This window comes from Sphaeramia orbicularis, chromosome 16, assembly GCF_902148855.1.
Source record: "Sphaeramia orbicularis chromosome 16, fSphaOr1.1, whole genome shotgun sequence".
In the NCBI taxonomy this organism is placed as follows: Eukaryota; Metazoa; Chordata; class Actinopteri; order Kurtiformes; family Apogonidae; genus Sphaeramia; species Sphaeramia orbicularis.
The window spans coordinates 4775615-4802778 of record NC_043972.1 but is presented as its reverse complement, the minus strand read 5'-3'; the positions used below and the strand labels follow the sequence as shown (position 1 = coordinate 4802778).

Genomic DNA, 27164 nt, shown 5'->3' with positions numbered 1-27164 from the left:
CAGCTGTTTCCGCGTTTCAGCCGTTTCCGCGTCGTGTTTGTTTCATTCATATAATATCATATGCAATGCAAGAGATTCAGGTGAGTTATCTGACCCGACCCCCGACCTGACCTGTGACTAAACAGGTCGGGGGCCGCCATGGCTCAGATGGTAGAGCGGGTCGTCCAATAACTGAAGGGTTGTCAGTTCGAATCCCGCTCTGTCCCAGTCATGTGCTGTTGTGTCCTTGGGCAAGACACTTCACCCTCCTTGCCTCCAGTGCCACTCACACTGGTGTATGAATGTGTGTGAATGTTTGGTGGTGGTGGGAGGGGCCGTAGGCGATGATTGGCAGCCACGCTTCTGTCAGTCTGCCCCAGGACAGCTGTGGATACAGATGTAGTTTACCACCACCAGAGGGAGGATGTGAGAGCGAATGAATAATGGATCCACTGTACGCTTCGAGTATGTGTTCATAGAAAAGCGCTATATAAATCTAATCCGTTATTATTATTATTATTATTATTATTGTTATTATTATTAAACACATTGTCTACACAATAACTCACTTCTTCTTTATTTTTGCCTCAAATGCATGCCATCATTAAATCTCTGTGCTGCTCAGTGACATCTGTGGGTGGATGTAAACAGATGTGACGCTCACTTCAAAATAAAACCAGATGTGGATCAGCCACGGTCAAATTAGATGATCATCATCATTAAATGTCCTGCAAATTATTTTCATCCACAAATTTTTAGTTTTCCACTTCGTTCTGACCAAAATAATGCAGCGTACGTGTGATGTCATCGCGCATGCACAACGAAGGCGGAATCGATAAGCAGAATCGTTAAGCAGGCAGGCAAACGATTCCAAGGAATCGAGCTACAGGGATCCGGTTCTCAAAAAAGAACCGGTTCTCGATTCCCATCCCTATTCAGGACTCTGCTGCCAAGCCATGCTATGTTTCGTCTTCTTCGTTTTTGTTCGATCACGTTTGAGCATGTGAGGTTTCTGGCTTGCAGGAATCGTTATGTGTGTGGTGTGCTGTGTGAGATTATCAGAGCACAGCACACTCATACGATCAAAAGTGTTCAATGCCTGATTTTTGTCTTCATGTGTGGGGTCTGTAACAGATAAAAAATCTCTTCAGATATGGAAAATCCTTATGTGTGTACCCCGCTTTATGTCTTATAGATTATTCGATCAGATTCTCCTGTGGTCTGAGGTGTGTTAAGAGTCAATTTGTCCCAATAACTGACTCCGAAACAGGTCAGGGCCAACAATCGTAAATATTAAACTCGTTCAATATTTAGGACCAAAAATCTTCATATGTGTGTGGAAAGCCCACGACTCCTGAATCATGACTCCGTGGACTGTGATGTGGAACAGAATGTAGCCAATCAAGAAGCCAGCTGACTGAGGAACAAGGAAGTTATTTCTAACTTATGAGTAATGTACTTTGAACCTATGTTTAACTGATATTAAACTTATCTCCAATGCATATTCAGGTATGTAGACATATTTAACATGTTCTGGACGACCTCTTTTCACCTCCTCCAGATACATGGCAAAGCGTTTCAGCACCTCCCTTGTGGACAGCGCCCCGACTTTGTTGTGCTACCTGTAATACCTCATATGACCATAATTTTCAAATTTAGAATTATATGTAAAAAACTGAAGAACTAAAATAAAATAAATTTAAATTAAATCTTCATCATTAGTTTTCCAAAGCCACAGGGAGCTGCAGCAGAGGGATGAAAGAGCTACTTGAAAGGTGGTGCACTCGTTAGTCTGTAATTGTCTGTTACAATTGATTGTAAAATAATGTTGTTTGGCTAGACCAGAAGCGGTGAGACTTCAGCCACTTCCTGCCTCAACACAACACACATTTCAGTTGTTGCCTTGATTCTGTTTCTAAGATATTTCAAAAGATGCATGAGTCACGACAGAAAAAGGCTCAAAGTGACAGCTTAAATGTACAAGGTCTACACTCCTCTCACTAACAATTCTCATTTTTTCAACGATTCCATTTCCAGTGTCAGGCTAATGAGACTGACAACATTTTTGGCAAAACAGAATCCTTATTTTGCCATTAACTCTGAGCTTCATGACTTGAAAACAGCAGGTCCAAAGATCAGTGTTTGTTGGGTGACGCTAGCAGCAAAATTAGAGACAAGGCCTGTTTTTGTTCCAATTATCGCTCCTTTAGAGGCACTTCTCACTTTGCTTCCTTTTTAAACATTGCTGTTCAGTGTCTTCTGTGAATCTACAGAGAAACCATACAGGGTACTGACTAACTGTGGTCAGTCTGTAGGGTTTTTTTATGCCTTGTTGCAGCGTTTTTATAAAAGGGGTTTATTTATTGGACTGGGGGGTGAATAATAAATGACTGTGTTTGTGTATTTGTGTCCTGGACTGACATAGTTACAGACAACAGCTGTGTGAATCTCCTTCAGCAGAGGCCTTCACTGAGAATCAGTATTTCATTTTCTATTTTTATCACAGCCTGGCGGTAGCTGACATGCTGGTGAGTGTGTCCAACGCCTGGGAGACCATCATCATTTACCTCTTGAACAACAGACAGTTGGTGGTGGAGGACCACTTCATCCGACAGATGGACAACGTGTTTGACTCGATGATCTGCATCTCTGTGGTGGCGTCCATGTGCAGTTTACTGGCCATCGCTGTGGACAGGTAATGATGGGTATACTGTATATTCATCCATGCAGTAAAAACACAGATAGAAGGACACATTCTGGCTTTCTTGCCCTGAAAAACCTTGTTCTAATGTAAAAACACAATCACTTGGTTTTATTTTATCTCAGATTAACCCTTTCATGCACGAATTATGAGAACCTTAATCAAAATTTTTTCCTGAGTGTTTTTATTCCTCTTTAGGCATGAAAAAAACAATGCGATTGAAAATTTTCTTCCTAAAAATAAATAAATAAATAAAAATTATTTAAAAAAAAAAAAAACATACAAAAAATGATAATGAAAAAAAAAAAAAAATCTTATGAACCTATTTTTCATGAAGTTGCAAAAATGTCCACTCAGCTGGACACCACATGTTTAATTTTTTGAAGCACAGAAACATGTATTTACTGATAAATTGTGTGAAAACTATGGAGAGGGCTTGTGATTCTGGGGGTTTATGCTCAGGAGAGATCTACATAATGTTCCCAATTCATGTCAGAAAAAATATGTAGTGTCTTAAAACTTTAATAAAGATATGTGTAAAAAAAAAAACTTTGAAAAGAACAACAAAACCCATGAATATACAAGAGAACAGCTGTAGAAGAGCTGTCCACTGGAGTGACCACTGTGCATGAAAGGGTTAAAAAAAAAAAAAAGGCCACACTTTATTGGAGCTATTTTCAACGACAGCTCACAGTAGTGGAAAAAAGTTCACAACTCTCAAAAAAATCTCAAATATTCACATGAAATATTTGTGTAAAAAATCCATTTTGTATTTCAAAAGGTGTAACTGCATCAGACAGACACAAGCAAATGCAAATTATTTTTGTTTGTTGTTAATAAGAAAAAAACAAGTGGTACCAGACACAACAAACCCCGCCCCTCACATATATTGTAGCTTATTTTGGAATCGATCCAGCTGATGTCATCACATCTATGCGTGTGCTGATGTCAGTATATCAGTTGCCTCTCTACATGTGCCAAGGTTGAAATAAATTGAAACAAAATTGATGTTTTCATTACAGATGCACCTATACCACTTTTTTCCAGACGGAGTACGAGTACTTACATTTGAGTACTTGCCGATACCGAGTACCGATATGAGTCCTTAATAATCCCATTCCAGTTGTTAGTTCCTTTTGTAAATGTGCTTTATTGTCGTTGTCATTAGTCTGACTGGAACAAAGTGCTGCTACTGACATTTTGACATTTTATGTGTTGGAATGAGCGTTTGTCAGTTAATCCACCAGGGGGCGCCGCTCTGAATTAACCATACTGGACAAATACCACGAAGAAGAGGAAAGTTTTTAGAGAAGAAGAAGAAGAAAGTCAGTAATAATAAACATGGAGATGACAGAGGAAACACTAATGTGATACTAATGTTGCAGCGTTTTCTCTGTAAGGTTTAAAAGTTTAGCTTCAGCAGGAAGAGAAAAGACAAATGAGACACAAGTTTGGTTTTCACTTCCACTGGCGGCGGTCCGCACCGCTCCGTACTCCCACTGGTATTCTCCGTCTGGGTACTCATCCTCCAGCACCTGGAAAACGGATGGAATGTACTCAGAGTACGGACGGAACACTGTGTCTGTAACTGTCTGTGTCAGGAACGTTACTGTCAGTCAGCGTTACTTTTATCACCATTATTTATTTGGTTCCATCTCCACACTCTTCACACTCACACACATTATTCCTCCTCCTCGTACCTGCTGCACTGAACTGGGAATGTCACACGGCCGTAAGTGGTATCGGTGCATTTGTATCAAATTACTTTAATGAGTACGAGTACAAGTACACACACTGAGCATCGGAGCCGATACCTGATATTTGTATCGGAATCGGTGCATCCCTAATTTTTATAGACATTTAAAATTTCGCCCATTTTAAATAAATGGGAGAAAAAAAAGATTTAAAAAAAAGTCATAAAAATTTCAAACTTTGACCAACTTTTCCCAAATGTAATGACATCTATTCTGGGTCACTGGCAATTTATAAACCCAGTTTGGTATGAAATGAACCAATAGTTTTGCTGCTAGAGTGTTAACAAACAAACAAACTGAACCAAAGTCAATCCCCCTTGCCTCCCCTTCGGGGGGGGGTAGAGTAACAACACAACTAATTACCTCCGCCAAGGAGGTTATGTTTTTGCCAGGGTTTGTTTGTCTGTTTGTTTGTTTGTTTGTCTGTCCGTTAGTGTGCAACATAACTCAAAAAGTTATGGACAGATTTGGATGAAATTTTCAGGGTTTGTTGGAAATGGGATAAGGAAGAAATGATTAAATTTTGGTGGTGATCAGGGGTGGGGGGGCCCACGGGGGGGGCCACTGATCAGCCTTGGCAGTGGTCTGCGCTCTCCGAGTGCTTCTAGTTTCTTAAGGGTTTCATTGTTTTGCTGAAACATTCAGTTTTGGAACAGAGCACATGTAAAAGGCAGTATGTGGGTGTGAATGGAACAATACTTGCAGAGTTCAACGACTTCAGAGTGATTCATAATGCAATAAAACACAAATGCTGGTGCAATAAATGAGAAGGCATTGAACTTGAACTAAAAATGTTGTGAAACAAGAAAACTGATATACAACAAGTCCAAGAAATCCAGCTATGAGATTAATTATAGGGAACTGAACGCTGTTTTTTTTTTTTTTTTTTTTAATTTGCACAGAAAGTACATGCCAGTCAACAGTTCAAGTAAATTATTATTAATAAAGTTAGTATTTCAGTCCAGTTTCTTTTACTGATTGATTTAACACAACATTGATTTAACAACCATCGATTTGACACAACATTGGCATATTCCACCTCAAAAGGTTGGTCTGGAAGATGTCATAAAAAACTATTGTGATGGCCCTGACCAGTTGGTTTGCTGGGTATTGTTGGTGTGTTTCTGTTGCAGAGGATTGGATACATCTGGTGCTGTCAGGAGGACATGGTTTGGTGCCTTGGAGGTGTGGCTGACTGGGGATTGCAAACGAGCCACACCTGGTTGGGAGGTCATATAGGCCAGGCTTCTGCTGGATACTCTCTCTCTCCCTGGGCTGCTACTCTTCACATCTAGTCAGCCATGGCTGGACCCCTTGTACTTGTAAAATAAAGAATGTTCATTCTTTGATGGCAAGACAACCGTGTGGTCTCACCTATGTGCTGTTGTGGCCTAGAGGAGTTGGGCATAACAAATGGGGGCTCGTCCAAACTAAAAGTGGCTGGTTATTGTTTGGGTAGGTGGTTTGAGTGTCTCGTTTACTTGATTGCCTGCGCACTGGTTGCTGTGGTTCATTGTTGGAGCTGTGTTGGTCTCTGGTAATTGTGAAATGCATGTTTGTTGCTGGTTTTGGAGATCAATTCTGTGTTTTTTTTTTGCAAGTCTGTTGGAAATGAGATGTTTTTTTTGTTTTTTTTAACAAAACCATGCAAATGTTACTCACATTCAGAGCCATGTATCTAGACACTGGTCTGTAATATTGGTTTCACTACAGTGGGAAGTTATTTGCTGCCTTTTTCTTTCTGCTGTTTTTTGGTGGTGATACCGAAGAAAAATATGTCAAAACTATATCATGCATTAGAGCGAGAAAGGAAAACTGCAATATTTGACTTTAACTGCCTGTGGCCATTTCAGACATCTGCTGTGTCTAAATTTGTCTCTAAAAATACTAAAATTGAGTTTCATTATTGATCTAACTCCATAACCACTGTTTAGTTTTGGCTTTTCTTAAAAACAGCAACAGGGTGTTTTTTAGCTCATACAAATTTCCCAGCACCAGTTCATTAGATGCTGTGATTATTGTTGTGATTGAAGTTTCTAAAACTGCCACATGAGGCTAATTTGTCTGCTCCATTTGTAGCGTCATCCTTCAGTGATTCAAGCCCCGCTGTCCAAAATCAGCAGATGACCACATAACAAATTTAGCCCCCACAGGAGCAGTATTGGATGATGTTGGAGATCTATCAATCTTCCTTCACTCCAGTCAGTTGGAGTGAGAAAATTTGATCACAAAGGCCTGAAACACATTTAAGTTGTCGTTGGAGAAAGGAGAAAGAACGGCCAACGTGATGGCAATATGAGAAAATCAATAGTATTTTACCGGACAAAGCAGGAGGTTCAGAAATCACTCAAACACTGGTGAACTGCATTTGTGGCTCAAAGAAATCTGCTGCACACATTCTCTCAATTGTTTGTATTTGTTCTTTAAAATAGCCTCCATTTTAGTTTGACATTTTGATGAGTTCCTCACATCGATTTGCTGATGGACGAAGTTTTTCTCTATCACCTGAAGCCACCAGTGCACAAATATTTGAGGGTGTATTTGTAGGGAAAAAAGTATGGACTAGAAATCTATAGAGTCCATATTTTACATTTTGTATTATAGCTACAAATCCATTGCTCAACATTTCTTCAATCAAAGTCCAAAGTGACCAAAATAGTTGAAAAGTGGTTTCCAGCCTTTTCTCGCTCGTGACTCCATTTTAACCCTTTCATGCATAGTGGTCATTACAGTGGACAGCTGTTCTCTTGTATATTCATGGATTTTGTTGTTTTAGTTCCATATCAGCCAACAAAGTGGACACTCACACTGCAAAAATCTAAATCTTACCAAGTGTATTTTTCTCATTTCTAATCCAAATATCTCATCACACTTAAAATCAGACAGAATCACCTAAAGAGGAATTTTTCAGTGAGATATAAGAACTAATTATAGACAATAGATCTGGAAAATCTGATTTCAAGAAATCTTACAAAGATAATTTTCACTTGTTCCATTGGCAAATTGTTTTGCTTGAATTAAGCAAAACATTTTTACTCTTTAGGTGATTATGTCTCCTTCTAAGTGTGATGAGATATTTTGACTAGAAATGAGAAAAATACACTTGGTGAGATTCAGACTTTTGCACCATCCCACACACTGGAATTCATACCGTTACTCTAACTTTACTGTTCTGGATAAACCTGATCTGCACTAACATGTAAGTGTAAATCAATTGCTTGTTATTGTTATTAAACTGTAATTAACAGGTTTTTGTGTTTTGTTTTTGTGTATATTATCTCAATGAAGTGAAGAACGACACGTATTAGTGTACAGGGTGGGGAAGCAAAATGTACAATATTTTGAGGCAGGGATTGAAAGACAGTGTATGACCAATTAGTTTATTGAAAGTCATGAGAATTTATTTGCCAGAAGAAAATGTCCATAATAGAAAATGTTTTTATTCTATGTGTCCTCCTTCTTTCTCAATAACTGCCTTCACACGCTTCCTGAAACTTGCGCAAGTGTTCCTCAAATATTCAGGTGACAACTTCTCCCATTCTTCTTTAATAGTATCTTCCAGACTTTCTGGTAATAGTTTTGCTCATAGTCATTCTCTTCTTTCCATTATAAACAGTCTTTATGGACACTCCAACTATTTTTGAAATCTCCTTTGGTGTGACAAGTGCATTCAGCAAATCACACACTCTTTGACGTTTGCTTTCCTGATTACTCATATGGGCAAAAGTTTGTGAAAAGGTATGGATAATAGTGTTAGGTATGATTATGACATCAATATATGTTTGGTTTCAAAACAACTGACGTAGTGCCTGCTGAGAAAAAACAACTAAATGTTCATTGTACATTTTGCTTCCCCACCCTGTATGTTAAAATGTAAGAAAACATCAGATTAGCTGCATTATTTTTTTTTATTTCATAGTTTTCACACAGTTTAACAGTAAATACATTTCTTTGCTTCAGAAATTAAATGCTTGGCATCCAGCTGAGTGGACATTTTTGCAACTCCATGAAAAATGGGTTTATAAAAACTATTTCAATTGCATTACTTTTTTTAATGCCTAGAGGAATAAAAACACTCAGGAAAAAAAATCTTGTTTCATGCATGAAAGGGTTAACATCACAAATTTCTGGTGACCCCAGACATTCAAAACGGAGACTTTTTTTTTTGGCTAAAATGTATTTGTTTTGGATCATGTAATAGTTTGCTATACTATGTTGCAAATAAATGTTAATTTTAGAGGACATTTAGTCTATATAATGTATATTATTATGGACAGAGGCAGTAAATCCAGGTGTAGATTACTGCACAAAGTGAGAATTTTATTTTCCTTGGTCAGGATCTGTCCAGTCAGTCCAGCGGTGATTTACAAGGAGGACAATTAATACTGAACAAACAAGAACTGAAACTATGAATTATGAAAGAGCTGCAGCATCTGAAACTGACCACAATGAACATCTGACAGATAAACAGAACCACAGTGCTGCAGTTTCACACTCACAGTTTATACTTAAGTTTATACTTCTTCCTACTCCTTTTCGACCATGCAAAATTCAGACTTCTATGTGCTTGGAGATAGATTCTGTCCATTTGAATGTTTTATTTTGTTTTTATTTTGTTATTTTGTTTTTTTGCATGTTCGAAATAAATAAAAATAAAGACAGTTTGTCATGTCTTCTGTGGATTGGGATGGTCTCTGTCAACTCACCATATATTTTTTTTGTATTTTTTTTTTTCTTCATCAATTACGAGAAATTCCAGGCGACCCCATTTGAATTCCAGGCAACCCCATGTGGGGTCCCAACCCCAAGGTTGAAAAACACTGAATTAAGTTTTTCTTAACATGTTCTCTGCAGGTATATCACCATCTTCTACGCACTGAGGTACCACAACATAATGACGGTCCGAAGAGCCGGCTGCATCATCGGAGGGATCTGGACCTTCTGCACAGGCTGCGGCATCGTCTTCATCATCTACTCAGACTCCACCCCCGTCATCATCTGCCTGGTGTCCATGTTCTTCGCCATGCTGCTCATCATGGCGTCGCTCTACAGCCACATGTTCATGCTGGCGCGTTCGCACGTGAAGCGCATCGCCGCCCTGCCGGGATACAACTCCATCCACCAACGGGCCAGCATGAAGGGCGCCATCACACTGACGATCCTCCTGGGGATCTTCATCGTCTGCTGGGCACCCTTCTTCCTCCACCTGATCCTGATGATCTCCTGCCCTCGGAACCTGTACTGCGTGTGCTTCATGTCCCACTTCAACATGTACCTCATCCTCATCATGTGCAACTCTGTGATTGACCCACTGATCTATGCCTTCAGGAGTCAAGAGATGAGGAAGACTTTTAAAGAGATCATCTGCTGTTACAGTCTGAGAAATGCATGCACCAACCTCTGTCCACTGACGGACAAGTACTGAGAAAAACAAATTAAAGGATTGGACTGAAAGAACCTGACACTGGAGAATAATTATGGAAGACTCTATGAAAATATAGAAGCTAAGAGCTCCAATTTTCAGCAAGTACACCGCGTAGTTAATCACACTTTTACAAGAACAGTTTGAACTGGAAAGTCGACACTGACTAAATTTTTTACGCACCACCCAGTTGCTTGGAAAGACACGATGGATCATTAGAAGATCGTCCGAGGGTGTGTGTTCTTTTTTTTTTTTTTTACCTACACTGTTTAGTCTGGTTTAATTGGCCTCCGGTTTGTTTTCCCCCTTGGTACGATTAGTTTGGGTAGAAGTAAACAATCAAAAAAATCAGACTCGGTACAGATAAAAACAGCCTCACACAGACTGTTTGGAGGAATTAGCCTCTGTTTGATTGCAAATAAACTGTGGCTCAGTTCGTTTGTGGCAGCAGCGGGATCCACGTCCAATCCAAACCGAGCAGAAGGTGAAGGAACAATATGCGGAGTTCAGCGCTGGGGTTGGGAAAAGGGGAAAACTGGTGCTCGCCAAGCACAGGGCTGGGTCACATGTGAATGAAAAATGTACAGCTTATTATTAATGAATGTCATGGATGTTTAACAGCAGTGAGGAGGAACCTGAGGCACTCCCATGGCGAGGATAATAATCAGGAATTAAAACATGGATGGGTCAACGGGTTTTAACCGAGTTCTTGGGATACGTAAATATACTATTTTCTTTTGTTCAGACAAGGAATAGTTTTTAGATGTTACCTGCTTGACAGTTTCCACTGTGACTCCAGTCTTCCTCAGAAGCGTCATCCAATGTGTTGCTGACATGTCATTTATCAGCTGGTCGGCTCGACGGACCAATCAGAGCCCGTCGAGCCGACCGTGCCTCCTCCGCCTTGGGTGGTCTCTGGAGGAAGGAATCCCAGGTGTGAGAGAGGGTGTACGCCCCCTCGTCCCGGTTGATGGTGCCGCTCGTCCACTTCCTGATCTCTATTGCCTCCTTGATCAAACGTTTGAATTTGTTTGTTTCAGATGTTATTATTGTGCCCTTATCCCAGTCCATGATGTGGTTGTGTCTCCTGCAGTGGTCTGTGATGGCTGATTTTAGGTTCTCCTGTTCTGCTTTTTCCTTCTGAGTCCGTGTGAATTTCCCCGCTGTCTCCTTTTCGCATTCTTTTTGGTGTTCTTTTTTCCTTGTGTTGAATGATCGTCCTGTTTCCCCGATGTATGTTTTGTTACATGATTTGCACGGTATCTCATAAATGATGTTGCATTTCTGTTCCGGTGCTATTTTGTCCTTTGGGTGTACGAGTAGTTGCTGGAGTTTTGTGTGTGGTTTTATGACAATGTTGATATGGTGTTTTTCATGACCCGCTGTATCGGTTCTGTTACCCCCCGGATGTATGGTATAGTTATGAAATCTTTGGGTTTACCGTTGGTCTTTTTTGTGTGTTTTGTTTTTTTTGTCTTTGCTCCTCTTTTCTTTGTTTTTGACTTGTTGTCTTCCTTTGTTGATAGCCCATTTGGGGCTGACACGTCAGCAGCACGTTGGATGACACTTCTGAGGAAGACTGGAGTCACAGTCGAAACTGTCAAGCAGGTAACATCTAAAAACTATTCCTTGTCTGAACAAAAGAAAATAGTATATTTACATAAACAGAAGACAAAATGAACGTCTTTAGCCTTCTTGGGATACGATTCAAAATTAAGAGTAAAAAAAATACAGTTTTGTTTTTTTTTTTTCAGTTGTGTATGGATAATAGAAGCCAGCTGCAGAATGAATCAAGATCTGATCTGGGTATAAACACTATGTTGTAGATACAGACCTCCATTCCTGACCTTTACTTTTCAATCCCAACAACATCCAATGACGAGAGAGGCTTTGGAGTTGGCTTGAATTTATTTATATAGAAATACCCCATCCATCCATCCATCCATCCATCCATCCATCCATCCATCCATCCATCCATCCATCCATCCATCCATCCATCCATCCATCCATCCATCCATCCATCAGGTGTATTTCATCTATTCTTTTACTATTTTTTTTATCACTGTCCACTTTCTTGCTGCATCATTGCTCCTTCTGCAGACACCATAGTTTGTTTTTCACTACTTCATTGTAAAACACTGCTGTGAATGTATTTGGTTTGAAAAAGTAACTATTAAAATGCAGTTTTTTTTTTAGTGCTTTCTCTGCTCATATCAAACCACTAACATTTACCACATTTTGTTATGGAAACAACAAAGACAATTCATGTAAGTACTTACTTCTCAGTGCCAAAACCTACCAGAGATTAAGCTTGAGTGGATTCAGTTGACTTTAAGACGTGCCATAACGTGATAAAGACACTTAACATTTACTTTCTTGATTCCGTCCAGTTATCTGTTTCCTTACAATTACCCCCACACAACGCTGACCTCAACCATTGCACCAATAATTTTCTGACTAAAGATGCAAGATTCAAATCTACAATCTTCGTCAGTCTGTATGAGTAGAAGCCAATGGGAGAAGTAGCTCAGTTCACTGAATTAACAACTATTTAGTAAAAACTGTTGGTTCCATAATAATCAGACGACCTCTGTGATGATCTTTAACATCTTTGCTGTAGACTAGCGAATTATGAGACCACCTGATAAGATCTAATGCTAAGTAAATAATCATCTTGTGAGATATGTGACAACTTGAGGTGTTACAACAGTCAAAGTCCATTTATGGTAGATCTACAGTTTGTCATGTACTACAACATATGAGTTTTTATTTCTCTTTTCATTATATCATCAAAAAGAAATGTAAAAATATTCAAACTCACCAAACATTCGGATAAGATCATCACTGTGAGCCAATTGTACTCATTCCCTGACATCATCATATATTCTCCTAAGTAGTCATATATTAACTGTTTCATTTTCATCCACAGTGAAATATACCAGACTGGAATCTTTCTTCTTCAGTCCTGGTATCTTTGATAGCACTAGACACTCTCAAAAAAAAAAACAAACAAAAAAAAAGCTTTTAGTGTATATATTATTTTTAAAAGCAGTGGCAAATCTGAAGAGCAAGCATTCATGCCCTGTCCACACAACTCAGGTATTTTTCCTCTATGTTTGTTCCTCTCATCCACCTCTAAGCACTGTTTTATGTTGCAAAAACTGAGATTTTTGAGCGCTATCCAAAGTGTAAATTTTCTAAACTCCAGTTTGTGTGTATCTGTGTGTTCAGGGAAAATGTAGATAGTTAAAAAATGGCGTCACATCCCATTTTCCTCATGTTTATTATGTGTTGTGTAATGAAGCTGCACCTGAAACATCAAATCCAGGTGAATAAAGCAGTGTACGACCTGCAGTAGTTTGACGTCAGCACAGATACCTTTGGGAGACGGACCAGACCGGACCAACATTAGGGACAAATCCACATCAACACACTTCACAACACTTCAAGTTTACAACTGAACTTGTTGCTGCTTCACCTTCATGACAGATTAAAGCAGGAGTGTCAAACTCATTTTAGTTCATGGGCCAGATTCAGCCAAATTTGATCTGAAGTGGGCCGAATCAGTAAATTAATAACATAATAATATATAAATAGTGTCAACTCCAAACTTTTCTCTGTGTTTTAGAGTGAAAAAAGTTAATTTACATTATGCAAAGGTTTACATCTACAAACTATCCTTTCAAAAGATGTGAATAACATGAACAAACTGAAAAAAAACAAGTGTAATTTTAACAGTACTCTGCCTCACTTTATCATTTACACATGTACATTACAACGTACAGATCACAGTGGATCTACAAACACACAAAACATTGAGTAACAGGCAGAATATTGTTAAAATTGTATTTACTTCTCTTAAGATATTTCAGGTTATTCACATTTTTTTTGCAAAATTATACTTTGTAAATGTAAATATTTTCATGTATTTACACTAAAACAAAGAGAAACATTTGAAGTTGTCATTATTATATGTTTTTATGATAGTATTTGACTGAATCGTGCCCGCTTTAGATTGAATTGGTCTAAAAGTGGAACCTGAACTAAAAGGATTGTTAATATCTTAGTGCAATTTTTGCATTTCACAAATTCATCCCAGGGGCCGGACTGGACCCTTTGGCGGGCCGGATTTGGCCCCCGGGCCGCATGTTTGACACCTGTGGATTAAAGCCTCTGCATCTGATACGTCCAGTATTATCCACAGTGTCCACAGATTGGACAACAACAACTATGGTTTTTCTGAGACTTTGGACCTGTTTGGAGTTGACGTTACGTTGTGACCGAGATATTTAGTAAAATAAAGGTTGTGCGGATGGATTTTTTCTTAAATAGAAAAAGAAAATATCTGTTTAGAAAAATATCCATGTTGGTGTGGACAGAGCATTCAACTATCAACATAAATGTGTTCAGATGTAAGGATACAAGTTCTCTGAAACAGACTTTATTAACCCTTTCATGCATGAATTATGAGAACGTTGGTCAAGATTTTTTTTTTTTTTCTGGAGTGTTTTTATCCCTCCTTAGGCATAAAAAAAAAAATTGTGATGGAGTTTTTTTTTTTCTTTCCATGGCGTTACAAAAATGTCCATGCATTTAATTCTTTAAGTAAAGAAATATGTATTTAAAACCCAGTATCAGAAAGTAAAATGAAAACAATGAAATAAAAACATTTTTAGGGCTGCTAATTTGATGTTTTCTCACATTTTACCATACTCTAATGCTAGTTATTACCTCATATAATATGCAAAAAACAACTCTTTTTGTCCAACAAATAACAACTGATTTACACTTAAACATGTTACTGCAGATCAGGTTTATCAACAACAGCAAAGTTATAGATATCCATGTTGGTGTGGACAGAGCATTCAACTATCAACATAAATGTGTTCAGATGTAAGGATACAAGTTCTCTGAAACAGACTTTATTAACCCTTTCATGCATGAATTATGAGAACCTTGGTCAAGATTTTTTTTTTTTTCTGGAGTGTTTTTATCCCTCCTTAGGCATAAAAAAAAAATTGTGATGAAGTTTTTTTTTTTTTTTCTTTCCATGGCGTTACAAAAATGTCCATGCATTTAATTTTTTAAGTAAAGAAATATGTATTTAAAACCCAGTATCAGAAAGTAAAATGAAAACAATGAAATAAAAACATTTTTAGGGCTGCTAATTTGATGTTTTCTCACATTTTACCATACTCTAATGCTAGTTATTACCTCATATAATATGCAAAAAACAACTCTTTTTGTCTAACAAATAACAACTGATTTACACTTAAACATGTTATTGCAGATCAGGTTTATCAAGAACAGCAAAGTTATAGTAATGGTATGAATTTGCTGTGTATTATGGGGTGGTGCATAAGTGTCCACTGTGTTGGCTCATATGGAACTAAAACAACAAAACCTATGAATATACAAGAGAACAGCTGGAGAAGAACTGTCCACTGGAGTGACCGCAATGCATGAAAGGGTTAATGTGACTGTAAAAGTTTCGCTGCTCTCTCTCGTTTTACCGACTAGACTATCCGTTTGACAGAATACATGTTTACACCTCATCTTACCCCCCCAAAAAACAGCCACATCGCTTCACTCCATTGTCTCAGATGCTTTGTTTGCCATCAGGAAATGGAGAAAAGTTGACTGCTGCTGAACTTTTGGATGGGGACTCCTACCGACAGCTAATTTCCTGGCACTTCTGCCTCCGACTGCCACAGTTAACAAGCGCCGAGTTCCAGTCTGTCGCTGTTCAGTGCATGGCAGTCATTTGTGCAGTTTGTGATTTGGATGCAGAGTCACTCTCCTGTGAGGTTTGTCTCGGTGACTGTGTTTTCTTGTTAATTACTGTGCCTCTGTTCTGTCAGTGTGACCCCGATGTGCTCTGCAAACAGCCCTCCCACCCACTCTATGTAAAGAAATCATTAGGCTACACTTGAAATGTAAAAATAAATAAAACAACAAAAGAATGTACAAATAGTTTCACAGTGCGCTAAACGTAAATGTGTTGGTGTCGCCTACCTCCCAACTGAGAAGCTTGACAGAACTTTATCTCACACAATGCAACCATCTGCTCAAAGTGCTTTTCATTACAATGGTAGTTTTCCGGTGTCATGCAGGAATATTTATTGCAAAAAAAAAACTATTTGTGCATCTCTTTCAATTGTCTATATTTCGCCATGAAACTTTGAAAACAAACATAAAGAAAAGAGTTTAAAGTGTTTTTGGGGTTTTGTGTTTGTATTTGCCTTACTGTGGCTTCCGAAAAATGTTTAAGTGTTTTGCAATTGTGAGATTAAAAGACGAGCAAATGAACGCACAGAAATATGTTTGTATCATACGCCCATGTGGAAAAGTATTTTATTAATGACACTGACTTTGCACAATTGTTTCTTCATAGAGGTTTATTTGAAGAAAAACAGCGGTTGTGTGTTTGCTAACTGTACTGTGCATTCAACTGTAACATGCAGTTATGCATACGCTTCATTTGTTTATTGTTGTTTGTGACAGTTTTTCAGTGCCCCCCCCCCCAAAAAAAAAACAAAAAAAAACAAAGCCTACTTACTGGGATGTGACACGTCCAGAGGTGAAGCCACATCTCAACTGCTGATTGCAATTTTCAGTCCTGCATCATAAACAATGAGATAACATACATAACTATGGGGACGTGCAGTATTTTATATTAGTGATGTAAGTGGTGGCATGCAAAAATATCAACATGTGCTTCAGTGGAAATGACTGATTTCAGCCAATGTCAGCCGTGTGGCCAATGTTCTCTAAATGTGTCTGAATAAAAGTAAAAGCTAAATTGGTGAGAACTGTTTCATGCTGTTTTGTTTCTGTTCGGTTCAGTTAGTCTTGTCTTGTCAGAAACTGTGTGTTCTGCTGCTTTTCTTGGCCAGGTCACTCTAGAACAGGAGTGTCAAACTCATTTTAGTTCAGGGGCCACATACAGCCTAATGTGATCTGAAGTGGGCCGAACCGGTAAAATAATCTAAATAATAGGATAAGAACTGATAAATAATGTCAACTCCAATGTTTTCTCTATGTTTTTGAGTGAAAAGAAGCAAAATTCTTTAATGAAAATGTTTACATGTACGAACTGCACTTGAACATAACATGAACAAATATGAACAACCTGAAAGTTCTTAAGAAAAATAAGTGCAATTTTAAATACACAAAACATTTCATAACAGGTAGGCCTGTACAGGGCCGGACTGAGTCTCATTTTCAGCCCTGGAGTTTCATACCTCAGACCGGCCCACTTTAGATCACGACCGATTATTATTAAAATCATGCAATTATAACCTTACATGTTAGGTCTATACACTGTTCTGCAAAGCCTTCTAATTCAGTGTATTTTCTAAAATATTTCCAATTCAGCGCAAGTAAAGGTTGCTTCACAATGTGGATTTATTTCAACAGTGAGTGCACATCCACATCTCCAACATTATTATTCCTCACAACACAACAATAACAGAATCTATATTTTTGTTCTTATAAGTGTTAACATTTTTCAAACCTTCAAAATGTTTGAAATGAAATGAAAGTATAAAATATTAAAAATTAAAAAAAAAAAAATAAAGCTTGCTGCACTTTCTAATAACTATTATTTTTGTATCCTCTGCAACAAAAGATTTCCATCACAACTTACTTGCGGTTTGTTCCATCGATGCTATTGAAAACTTTTGGTATAGTGACATTAGGGGTTTGATGAGGATGATAAGAAAAAAATATATGTGTATCCTGTGACTGAGGGCGAGGAAAGCAATCAAAGCTAACAACAGACTCCTCTTCATGTGTGTCATTAGTGGTTCAGGTTGTGCTGCTGAGCTGCTCCTCTGTCATCAGTAGACTCTGCTCTCCCTTTCACTCTTCCTCCAGTTTGTCCAGACTCACCTGCACCTGGATCACAATAAAAAATAATATCTACAGACATTTGGACTTACTGAACAAATTCAGATATTTACGTTGGTAAAATATGCAGGCTTATTTGATATTACTTTATGTTATTGCCTTTCAGTTGTGGGCTTTGTGTATTTACTGTCTCACTTTTAATAATAAAAATTAAAATAGGTCAGGACTATGGTTTGGGTATAGAAAGTGGTTTTACTGGAACTAATGCTTGTTCACACAGTCTGTTCCAACAGCTCACCTTTTCCTTCCATCCTGACAGGAACAATCCCCTCATCACTACTGGCTCCTGGCTCTGCTTCTTACACTAAAGCACAGTTTAAATGCTCTGAATTCTCAGCACAAATCTTCTATTTTCAAAGCCTTGGTGTCAGTTTCATTCATGTAGTGCTGAATCATCTCAGATACCTTTCATACTGAACAGGCCTACACCATACTCTTCATTGGAGCCTATTTCTTCTAATCCTCTTCCCTCTCTGAGCAGTCCTACCTGCCCACTCTGGACTTGTGGGCTCATGGCTGCTGTCTGCTGCTGGATCTGCTTTCTGACTCTGAGGAGCTACAAGACAAAGTTTCCCAGTTCTGTGGCCTCGAATCATACTATTATTTAAATGACATAACGTTATGTTCCACGCCACAATGCCACACAATTCATTGACTCGATAATTAACTAACTTGAAAGGTGATTTACTCGGTTCGTCGTCCTTATTAGTTTCCAAACGGGAGGTCGTTTTTGTGAAAAAGTTGCAGATTTTGTCACATTTGGCTGCGTTTGCTTCCAGAGCTTTCCTCTTTTTAATTCTTCCTTCTCCACACCACCCTTGCTCTTTCTATTATCCATGTCTCAAACAGCAAACACAGCTGAGCATCCACAGCCTGCAGAGCACAGATCGTAAAAGCTCCACAGCTACAGTACAGAGCTACTAACCGTGTGCAAGGACATGTTACGCCAGGTCACGGTGTGTCCGCAAAAAAAACAGGAAGAAAACAAACAGTTTACTAGTAGAGGGGGTGGGGCCCAGGAACAGCAGCTGCAGATTACGTGGTCAACTCAGTGCTATGACTGAACACCGGCCCCCAAAAAATAAATAAATAAATAAAATATTAAATACATATTTAAAGTGAACTCCAGCCCTCGCTGCCCAAATATTATACCGGCCCACCGGGAATTGTCCCGGTCCTCCCGATTAGCCAGTCCGGGCCTGGGCCTGTAACGGTACACGTACCGAACAGAACCGTTTCGGTACACACCTGTTCGATTCAGTACACAGCTGTACCCAAACGGCAAAGTATGATGAGAAAAAGAAAAAGGAACGAAAGATGTTGTTTGATGCAGAACTTTAAATCCGTGCAAGTTCCACACGGACATAAGGAAGGACGCACACATTGACCCAAAATATGAAATAGCAGCTGATATAAGGTTAAAAAAAAACAACAAATATGATGTGAACCTGGAAGGAAGAGACTGCAGACCTTCCACCATCAGTCCAGTCCAGTTTGGATCAGTTCAGGTTCAGGTGAAAGACAACAACCAGGAAACAGACGTTAATAAGACAGACGCTGTTTGGCCCCTAGGAACTACGGTAGTTCTAAAACACTGACACTAGCTCTGTTTCTCTCTCTCTCACACACACACACGCTGTATAACAGAGAAACAGAACCCAGAGTCGGACATTGAAAGTATATAAAGTTTCACTTTCGTTTCACGCCAGCATTAGCTCCGTTAGTTATGGACCCCCTCCACCCCCCGGCTCCGACCAAAAAAAAAAAAAAACATCCCCCCCGACAAATCGCACATACACAGAGTGTCCAAAACAGTTTGTTCTCTGTCCTAACATAAATAATTTGGTTAATTTTTTGTTGTCAGTGTTTCTCTTCAGTTTGTTTCAACAGAATACCAGTTTGTCCCCTTGTTAATGTTGCACTTCATGTGGAATTTTTTTGGTATTTTTATGCAGAATGTGAACTGACAGAACTGATTTGATTTTTGTTGTTTGTTCAAAACTACCTTTCAGGGAAAAGTGCAATACTAATGTTTAAAATACATTTAGTAATATTAATAATTTATTTTATTTTCTATTTGATTTATAGCAGCAGAATTATATTCCTGCTTTTCTGTATTCTCTTGTGTCCAAAAATTGGGGGAAAGTTTTCAAAAATTCATGAATGTATTATAGAAATTTTGAGGGGTTTTTTTTCTTCCTGTACTGAACCGAAAAAAACCGAACCGTGGCTTTCAAAACTGAAAATGTACCGAAACAAAAATTTTGTGCACCGTTACAGGCCTAATAACAGGTAACAGGCAGAAAATTGGTAAAATTCCACATACTTCAGACATATTTGTTCAGGTTATTCACATTTTTTGTAAAAGGCTAGTCTGTAAATGTAAACATTTGTGTAATTTTACTGTTTTTACACTAAAACAAAAGGGGAAAAAATGGTTTTCATTGTTTATAGTTTATTCTGATAGTATTGTACTGGTCTGATCCACTTCAGATTGAGTTGAGCTAAAATAAATTAAAAACATCCTTGAGTGTTCATATCTTCAGTGTAATTTTTACATTTCACAAATTCATCCCACGGGCTGAACTGGAGCCTTTGGAATCACAACTAAGAGACCACAGTGGCTCGACAAATACACAAAACATTAAATAACAGGGAGAATATTATTAAAATTCTGCATATTTCTCTTAAGATATTTCAGATATTCAAATTTTTGTAAAAGGCTAGTCTGTAAATATAAACATTTTTGTGTAATTTTACTTTTTTTTTACACTAAAACAAAGAGACAAATTTACAGTTTTCATTATTTATAGGTTATTGTGATAGTATTTGGCTAGTCTGATCCACTTTAGACTGAAATGACCTTAAATGATTTTAATCCTTGATTGTTAATATCTTCAGTGTAATTTTTGCATTTCACAAATTCATCCCAGGGGCCGGATTTGGCCCCCGGGCCGCATGTTTGACACCTGTGCTCTAGAAAAACAGATTTTTAATCTCAATTAGGCTTTTTTTTTACCTGGTTAAATAAAGGATATATATGCAGTTAGTGCCTACCTAAAGTGAACGAAAGAATAACAACCAATCCAGCATCTACAGGAGCAGAACATTATGACCACCTGTCTATTTTTATGTAAGTCCCACTTTTTCCACAAAAACACCTGTGACTTGAGGCCTAGACTCCACTGGACCTCTGAAGGTGTGCTGTGGTATCTGGACCAAGACGTGAGCAGCAGATCCCTGAAGTCCTGGAAGTTGTGAAATGGCAGGGATTGGACTAGTTTCTCCGGTACGGGGGTCACAACTCTGGTCCTGCATGTTTTAGATGATTCCCTCTTCCAGTCCACCTGTCGGTCGTTATCAGCCTTCTGCAGAGCTGGATGAAAGGCTTATCATTTGAATCAGGTGTGTCGGAAGAGGGATACATCTGCAGTACCAGATATACCCCCCAGTCCTGGCTTCACTTCACTGGCTTCCCGTGCATTTTAGAATTGATTTTAAGATTTTATTGATCACTCCTAAAGCCTGAAATGGCCTGGCCCCTAGCTATATAATGGACATGCTAGTCAATTATGAGCCAGTCCGCAGCCTTAGATCCTGGGGGGGCGGGGGGGCAGAGGGCTCCTGGCTGTTCCAAAGTCGAGGTTTAAATCGGAAGGTGACCGGGTCTTTTCCATCAGAGCCCCTCGACTTTGGAACGGCCTGCCCGAGGAGATAGGGTTTGTGGAATCAGTGGCATCTTTTAAATCACGTCTTGAAATGCATTTTTATAGACTTGCCTTCATGTGATGTTGTCTCTTTTTGATGTTTTTAATGTTGAATATTTAATTTGACCCTGTTTTGGTTATTCATTTATATTGACATACATCAGGGGTGTCAAACTCATTTTAGTTCAGTTCCACATACAGCCTGATATGATCTAAAGTGGGCCGAACCAGTAAAATAATAGAAATAGTAAGATAAGAACTTTTGAGTGAAAAAAGTCAATTCCATAATGAAAATGTTTACATTTACGAATTGTACTTGAACATAACATGAACAAATATGAACAACCTGAAAATTCTTTAGTAAAATAAATGCAATGTTAAGAATATTACGCCATAGTTACCTCCGCCAAGGAGGTTATGTTTTTGCCAGGGTTTGTTTGTCTGTTTGTTTGTCTGTTTGTTTGTTTGTTTGTTTGTCTGTCCGTTACTGTGCAACATAACTCAAAAAGTTATGGACAGATTTGGATGAAATTTTCAGGGTTTGTTGGAAATCGGATAAGGAAGAAATGATTAAATTTTGGTGGTGATCAGGGGTGGGGGGGCCATTTCCAACAAACCCTGAAAATTTCATCCAAATCTGTCCATAACTTTTTGAGTTATGTTGCACACTAACGGACAGACAAACAGACAGACAAACAAACAAACAAACAAACAAACAAACAAAACCTGGCAAAAACATAACCTCCTTGGCATGGGGGGGGCCCACAGGGGGGGGTCACTGATCAGCCTTGGCGGAGGTCTGCGCTCTCTGAGTGCTTCTAGTTTATCATTTATTCATGTGAATCACAACTTAGAGATCACAGTGGATCGACAAATACACAAAACATTAAATAACAGGGAGAATACTAGAAGCACTCGGAGAGCGCAGACCTCCGCCAAGGCTGATCAGTGGCGCCCCCTTGGGCCCCCCCACCCCCGATCACCACCAAAATTTAATCATTTCTTCCTCATCCCATTTCCAGCAAACCCTGAAAATTTCATCCAAATCTGTCCATAACTTTTTGAGTTCTGTTGCACACTAACGGACAGACAAACAAACAAACAAACAAACAAACAGACAGACAAACAAACAAACAAACCCTGGCAAAAACATAACCTCGTTGGCGGAGGTAATTATTAAAATTCTGCACATTTCTCTTAAGATATTTCAGATATTCAAGTTTTTGATAAAAGGCTAGTCTGTAAATGTGAACATTTTTGTGTAATTTTACTTTTTTTACACTAAAACAAAGAGACAAATTTACAGTTTTCATTATTTATAGGTTATTGTGGGACAGAGCGGGACAGAGCGGGATTCGGACGGCCAACTAGAGCCCGACCGATTAATCGGCCGATTAATCGGACCGATTATAGCATATCACCAATTAATCAACATTGGCCAATATGTAGCTGATGTAGCCGATATATGAACTTTTTTAGATTCTGTTGCTCACTGCTCCTGTGTGTCTGTGTGTGTGTGTGTGTGTGCTGCCTGGAGAATAAGAGGAACTTTAAAGCGAGTTAGTTTCACTTTCACTCCTGCTCAGACAATGATGCTATCACCCCACACACACACACACACACACAATCACATAATATGGACTGCTTATTCCTGCTTATCCCCCCCCCCCCATCTTATGAAGTATTCACACCCCCACACCCCCCATGTCCGTGCACTTCCTGTCTCCCTCACAGTTTCATTCTGCAGACAGGCCTGGGTGTTAATAGTGTAGGGGAGACCGGGGACAGTTGTAACACGGGTCAGTTGTAACTCTTGCAGTTGCTCCAATCAGGAACAACTTAGGACTGACCTAATTCACTCTGCACATGCTCAGTTTAGTCCTTAGTCCACATAAGAAGTTGTAGTGCTGTGAGGCAGACACATCCACATGTGTGAGTGAAAACAGAATTGTGTGCTCAGTCATATTTTTTGCTCTAATTATTTTTGTGATTGCATAGTTTGCATTTGAAAGTTGTGTCAATTATATTTGTGAGATAAACAAAGATTTATGCAGCTGTTTATCCACCTGTCCACAATTATCTAATATAAGATTATTATATCCTGTGTAGATCAGTGTTTTTATTTCATGTATCAGCCAATACATTGGATATCGGCTTTTTTTAGCCCCCAGTATCTGTATCGGCATCGGCCCCAAAAACCCCATATCGGTTCACGATTAGCCAAGATTTATCCTTCTGTAAGTGACGAATGTGGCCGATGCCATCTCTCTCCTGCTGATCATTCACATATGTTCTGGGCATGTCCTAACTTGGGACCATTTTGGGCAGAAATATTTAACACACTAACTGAAGCATATGGGTTTTTTTTGTTGCTCCTAATCCTATCTCTGCAATTTTTGGTGTTTCTCTTGCTTCAAATCTACCGAAAGCGCTGAAGTGGGCTATAGCATTTACCACACTCTTAGCCCGAAGGTTGATTCTACTTTACTGGAAGGTCTCCCATCCCCCTTCACATGTCCGGTGGGTACGTGAGGTGCTTTACAATCTTAAGGTTGAAAAGTTCAGATTTTCTCTTAGACGCTCAATTAAATTATTTCATACCACTTGGGATCCATTTTCACGGTATTTCAATTCTTTAAATTTTCCTCAGAATATAGATGATTAAACATCATTGAGAAAGAGGGGAAAGGAGAGGAAAGGAGGGAATGAGAAACTACAGGGGTTGGACAAAATAATGGAAACACCTTCAAAAATCAACAAAATATAATTTAATATGGTGTAGGTCCGCCTTTTGCGGCAATTACAGCCTCAATTCTCCGAGGTATTGATTCATACAACTTGTGAATTGTTTCCAAAGGAATTTTAAGCCATTCTTCAGTTAGAATACCCTCCAACTCTTTTACAGACGATGGCGGTGGAAATCGACGTCTTACTTGAATCTCTAAAACTGACCATAAATGCTCAATAATGTTGAGGTCTGGGGACTGTGCCGGCCATACGAGATGTTCAACTTCATTAGAATGTTCCTCATGCCATTCTTTAACAGTTCTAGCTGTATGGATTGGGGCATTATCATCTTGAGGTGAAGGTGTTTCCATTATTTTGTCCAACCCCTGTATGTGTAGCATTTTCCTTTCTTCTCTTATTTCTGTGTACTATACTAACTTTTTACTTTTACGATTTGAGTTCCTTTATCATTATTTATGGTTTCCTTGTTTGATTTTCTTTTATGTTTTTCCTTATTTTTTATTTATTGATTGATGTTTTTTGTTTTTTTTTTTGGCCTGTGGGATGGGTGTTGACAGTCGGATATGTCATTCTTGATTGTGCATTGACTGCTACGAATTGATATGTCTGTCGTGTTCATTGAGAATGTTCAATAAATATAGTTGGAAAAAAAAACCATATTGGTCAGGCTCTACCACCAACCCTTCAGTTATTGGACAACCTGCTCTACCATCTGCTCCATGGCAGCTCAATAGCTGTTGTAGCACGAGCACTACTCTGTAGTCCGCCATCGTTGTTGTTGTTGTGAAGTGGCGTTTTGCTTCCAGGGTGAAAGGTTAGAGAGGTGGGGCTAATTTGGCAAAGCACATTTGCTCAACACAAAAAGGCAGCCAGACCACCATTCTGCTGTTATGATGCTGGACAAGACAAGTTGAAAGAAAAAAAAAAAAAAAAAAAAAAAAAAAAGAGAGAGGTTGGGGCTATGACATCATCGTTTTAGAAAAGCTGTGGTTTGGTCGCACAGATGAAGATGTGAAACTGGCATTTTCAAATGTATGCACTGTGTGACCCGGTTTCAAAAAGTTGCTGTTTCAGTGGCTGAAAACTGGATTTGTGTGGACGAAAGGCCTATCTGATACAAAACTTGTGCAGAAATGACTGAATCCGTCTTCATATGTATGTAGACTCGCCGCCTAATAAATCCAACCCAGTGAAAGGCATCGTCGGAGTGAAACAATCAATATTATTTGCACGTTTCCTGTCAGTGGTCACGATGTTCTGGATGATCAGTGTACGTTCCAATTAATTTTACACTGAAATCTAAAAACTGAGATTTCAACTGTGTCCTGAGATGAAAGGATGATGGAAAAGGGATGAAGGGTTCATCATGAGATCAGGGAGAAGACAGACAGTTAATTATCAAGTAAAAAAAGACAGAAGAAAACAGGAAGAATCCTCAGAGAGAGACACATGACACACATGTTAATACAAGTGGATAAAAGCATTGATTGATCAAGACTACAGCTGAAATAACAAGATAGAAAACAGAGACAAGAAACACACGCTTTACTCTCGAAGCCAACGGGTGTTTTAATATGCAGGTCAATGTTTTTTTTCCAGGACATGTTACGCAGTGAAAAAGTGACATGTTTGTATTTTTTTCTGAACAAGATCTATATTTCTCAGCTTCTGAATGATGAACAGAAGCATCTACTGATTATTCTGTCCAACAGTGATGGGCTTGTTGCTCGGTGATGCTTCCATCCAAGGAAACAAATGCTACAAAGCCTGGAGGAACTGAAGTCGCACAGAAGACGAGTGAAGAAGATTAATGCCATATAAATGATGTACAGGAGGCGCTCTGTGCTGGTTCTATCTGGATTAAGGAACGCAAGACACTAGAGCACATACGGGCTTAGGATGAAAAAAAAAAACACGAGCTTGAATCTGTCAGATTTTCTGACCATTAAAATGGAAGGAATTTGTTCAGACCTGATACCACTGATTCCCTGTTCGGCCCAATATCCAGTTAATTCTAGGGTGTTATCGCTTAAACCAGTGGTTCCCAACCTTTTTTGGCTCATGATTCCATTTTAACATCACAAATTTCTGGCGACCCCAGACATTCAACACAGAGACTTTTTCTTTTTTTGCTAAAATTAATTTGTTTTTGATCAGGTAATAGTTTGCTATTCTATGTTGCAAACAAACGTTAATTTTTGACAACATTTAGGCTATACAATGTATATTATTGTTACGGGTCCCAGACGTGGAGACCACAATAACAAAAAGAATATTAAAGCTGCAAGCAGCATTGGGCGGGACCTCGCACCAGGCGTTCTGCCTCCCGTGCATTCCTCCTCCCGTGACTGTTGACACCTCAGCTCCACTCACACCTCTCCGTCCCGACACCAGCTCCCACCCTTTGGCGTCCATCCTCCTTTCATCCCTACAGAACACCTGCACCCCTCTGCTGAAACCACCATCACCTTTTAATGAGGATTTTATTTTGAAAACCCTACTGTGTGTGTGTGTATGTGTCTATGTGAGACACAATCCGTTTTAGTGACTTGAAAGGCAAGGCAAGGCAAGGCAAGTTTATTTGTATAGCACATTTCAGCAACAAGGCAATTCAAGGTGCTTCACACAGGACATTGAAATAAAAGAAACAAAAAGAAACACATTTAAAACATTATAAAAGAAACATATAAAAGGTGATTAAAAACAGCGAGTAAGAAAACAACACATAAAATCAAAATAAAATAAAATAAAATAAAAATAAAAACACACATATTAAAGTAAAAGTTGCAGTGCAGAGTTTCAAAGAGAATATAAAGTTTAAAAAGTCAAAAGCCTTTTAGTCAGCGGCAGCAGTGAACAGGTGAGTCTTTAACCTGGACTTAAAAGAACTCAGACTCTCAGCAGACCTGATATTTTCTGGTAGTTTGTTCCAGATATACGGA

General features: G+C 38.8%; 1 protein-coding gene across 1 annotated transcript in view; it reads left to right on the top strand.

Moving 5' to 3' along the window:
- The window catches only part of LOC115434839 (melanocortin receptor 5-like), a 70113-nt gene extending 59544 nt beyond the window's left edge, over positions 1-10569 (top strand). Inside the window, exons 5-6 of the mRNA XM_030156962.1 lie at positions 2486-2674; positions 9289-10569. Of these exons, the coding sequence (XP_030012822.1) occupies positions 2486-2674; positions 9289-9859 (760 nt within the window). The 3' untranslated portion in view covers positions 9860-10569. The remainder of the gene's footprint in view (positions 1-2485; positions 2675-9288) is intronic.
- Positions 10570-27164: the final 16595 nt, after the last annotated feature.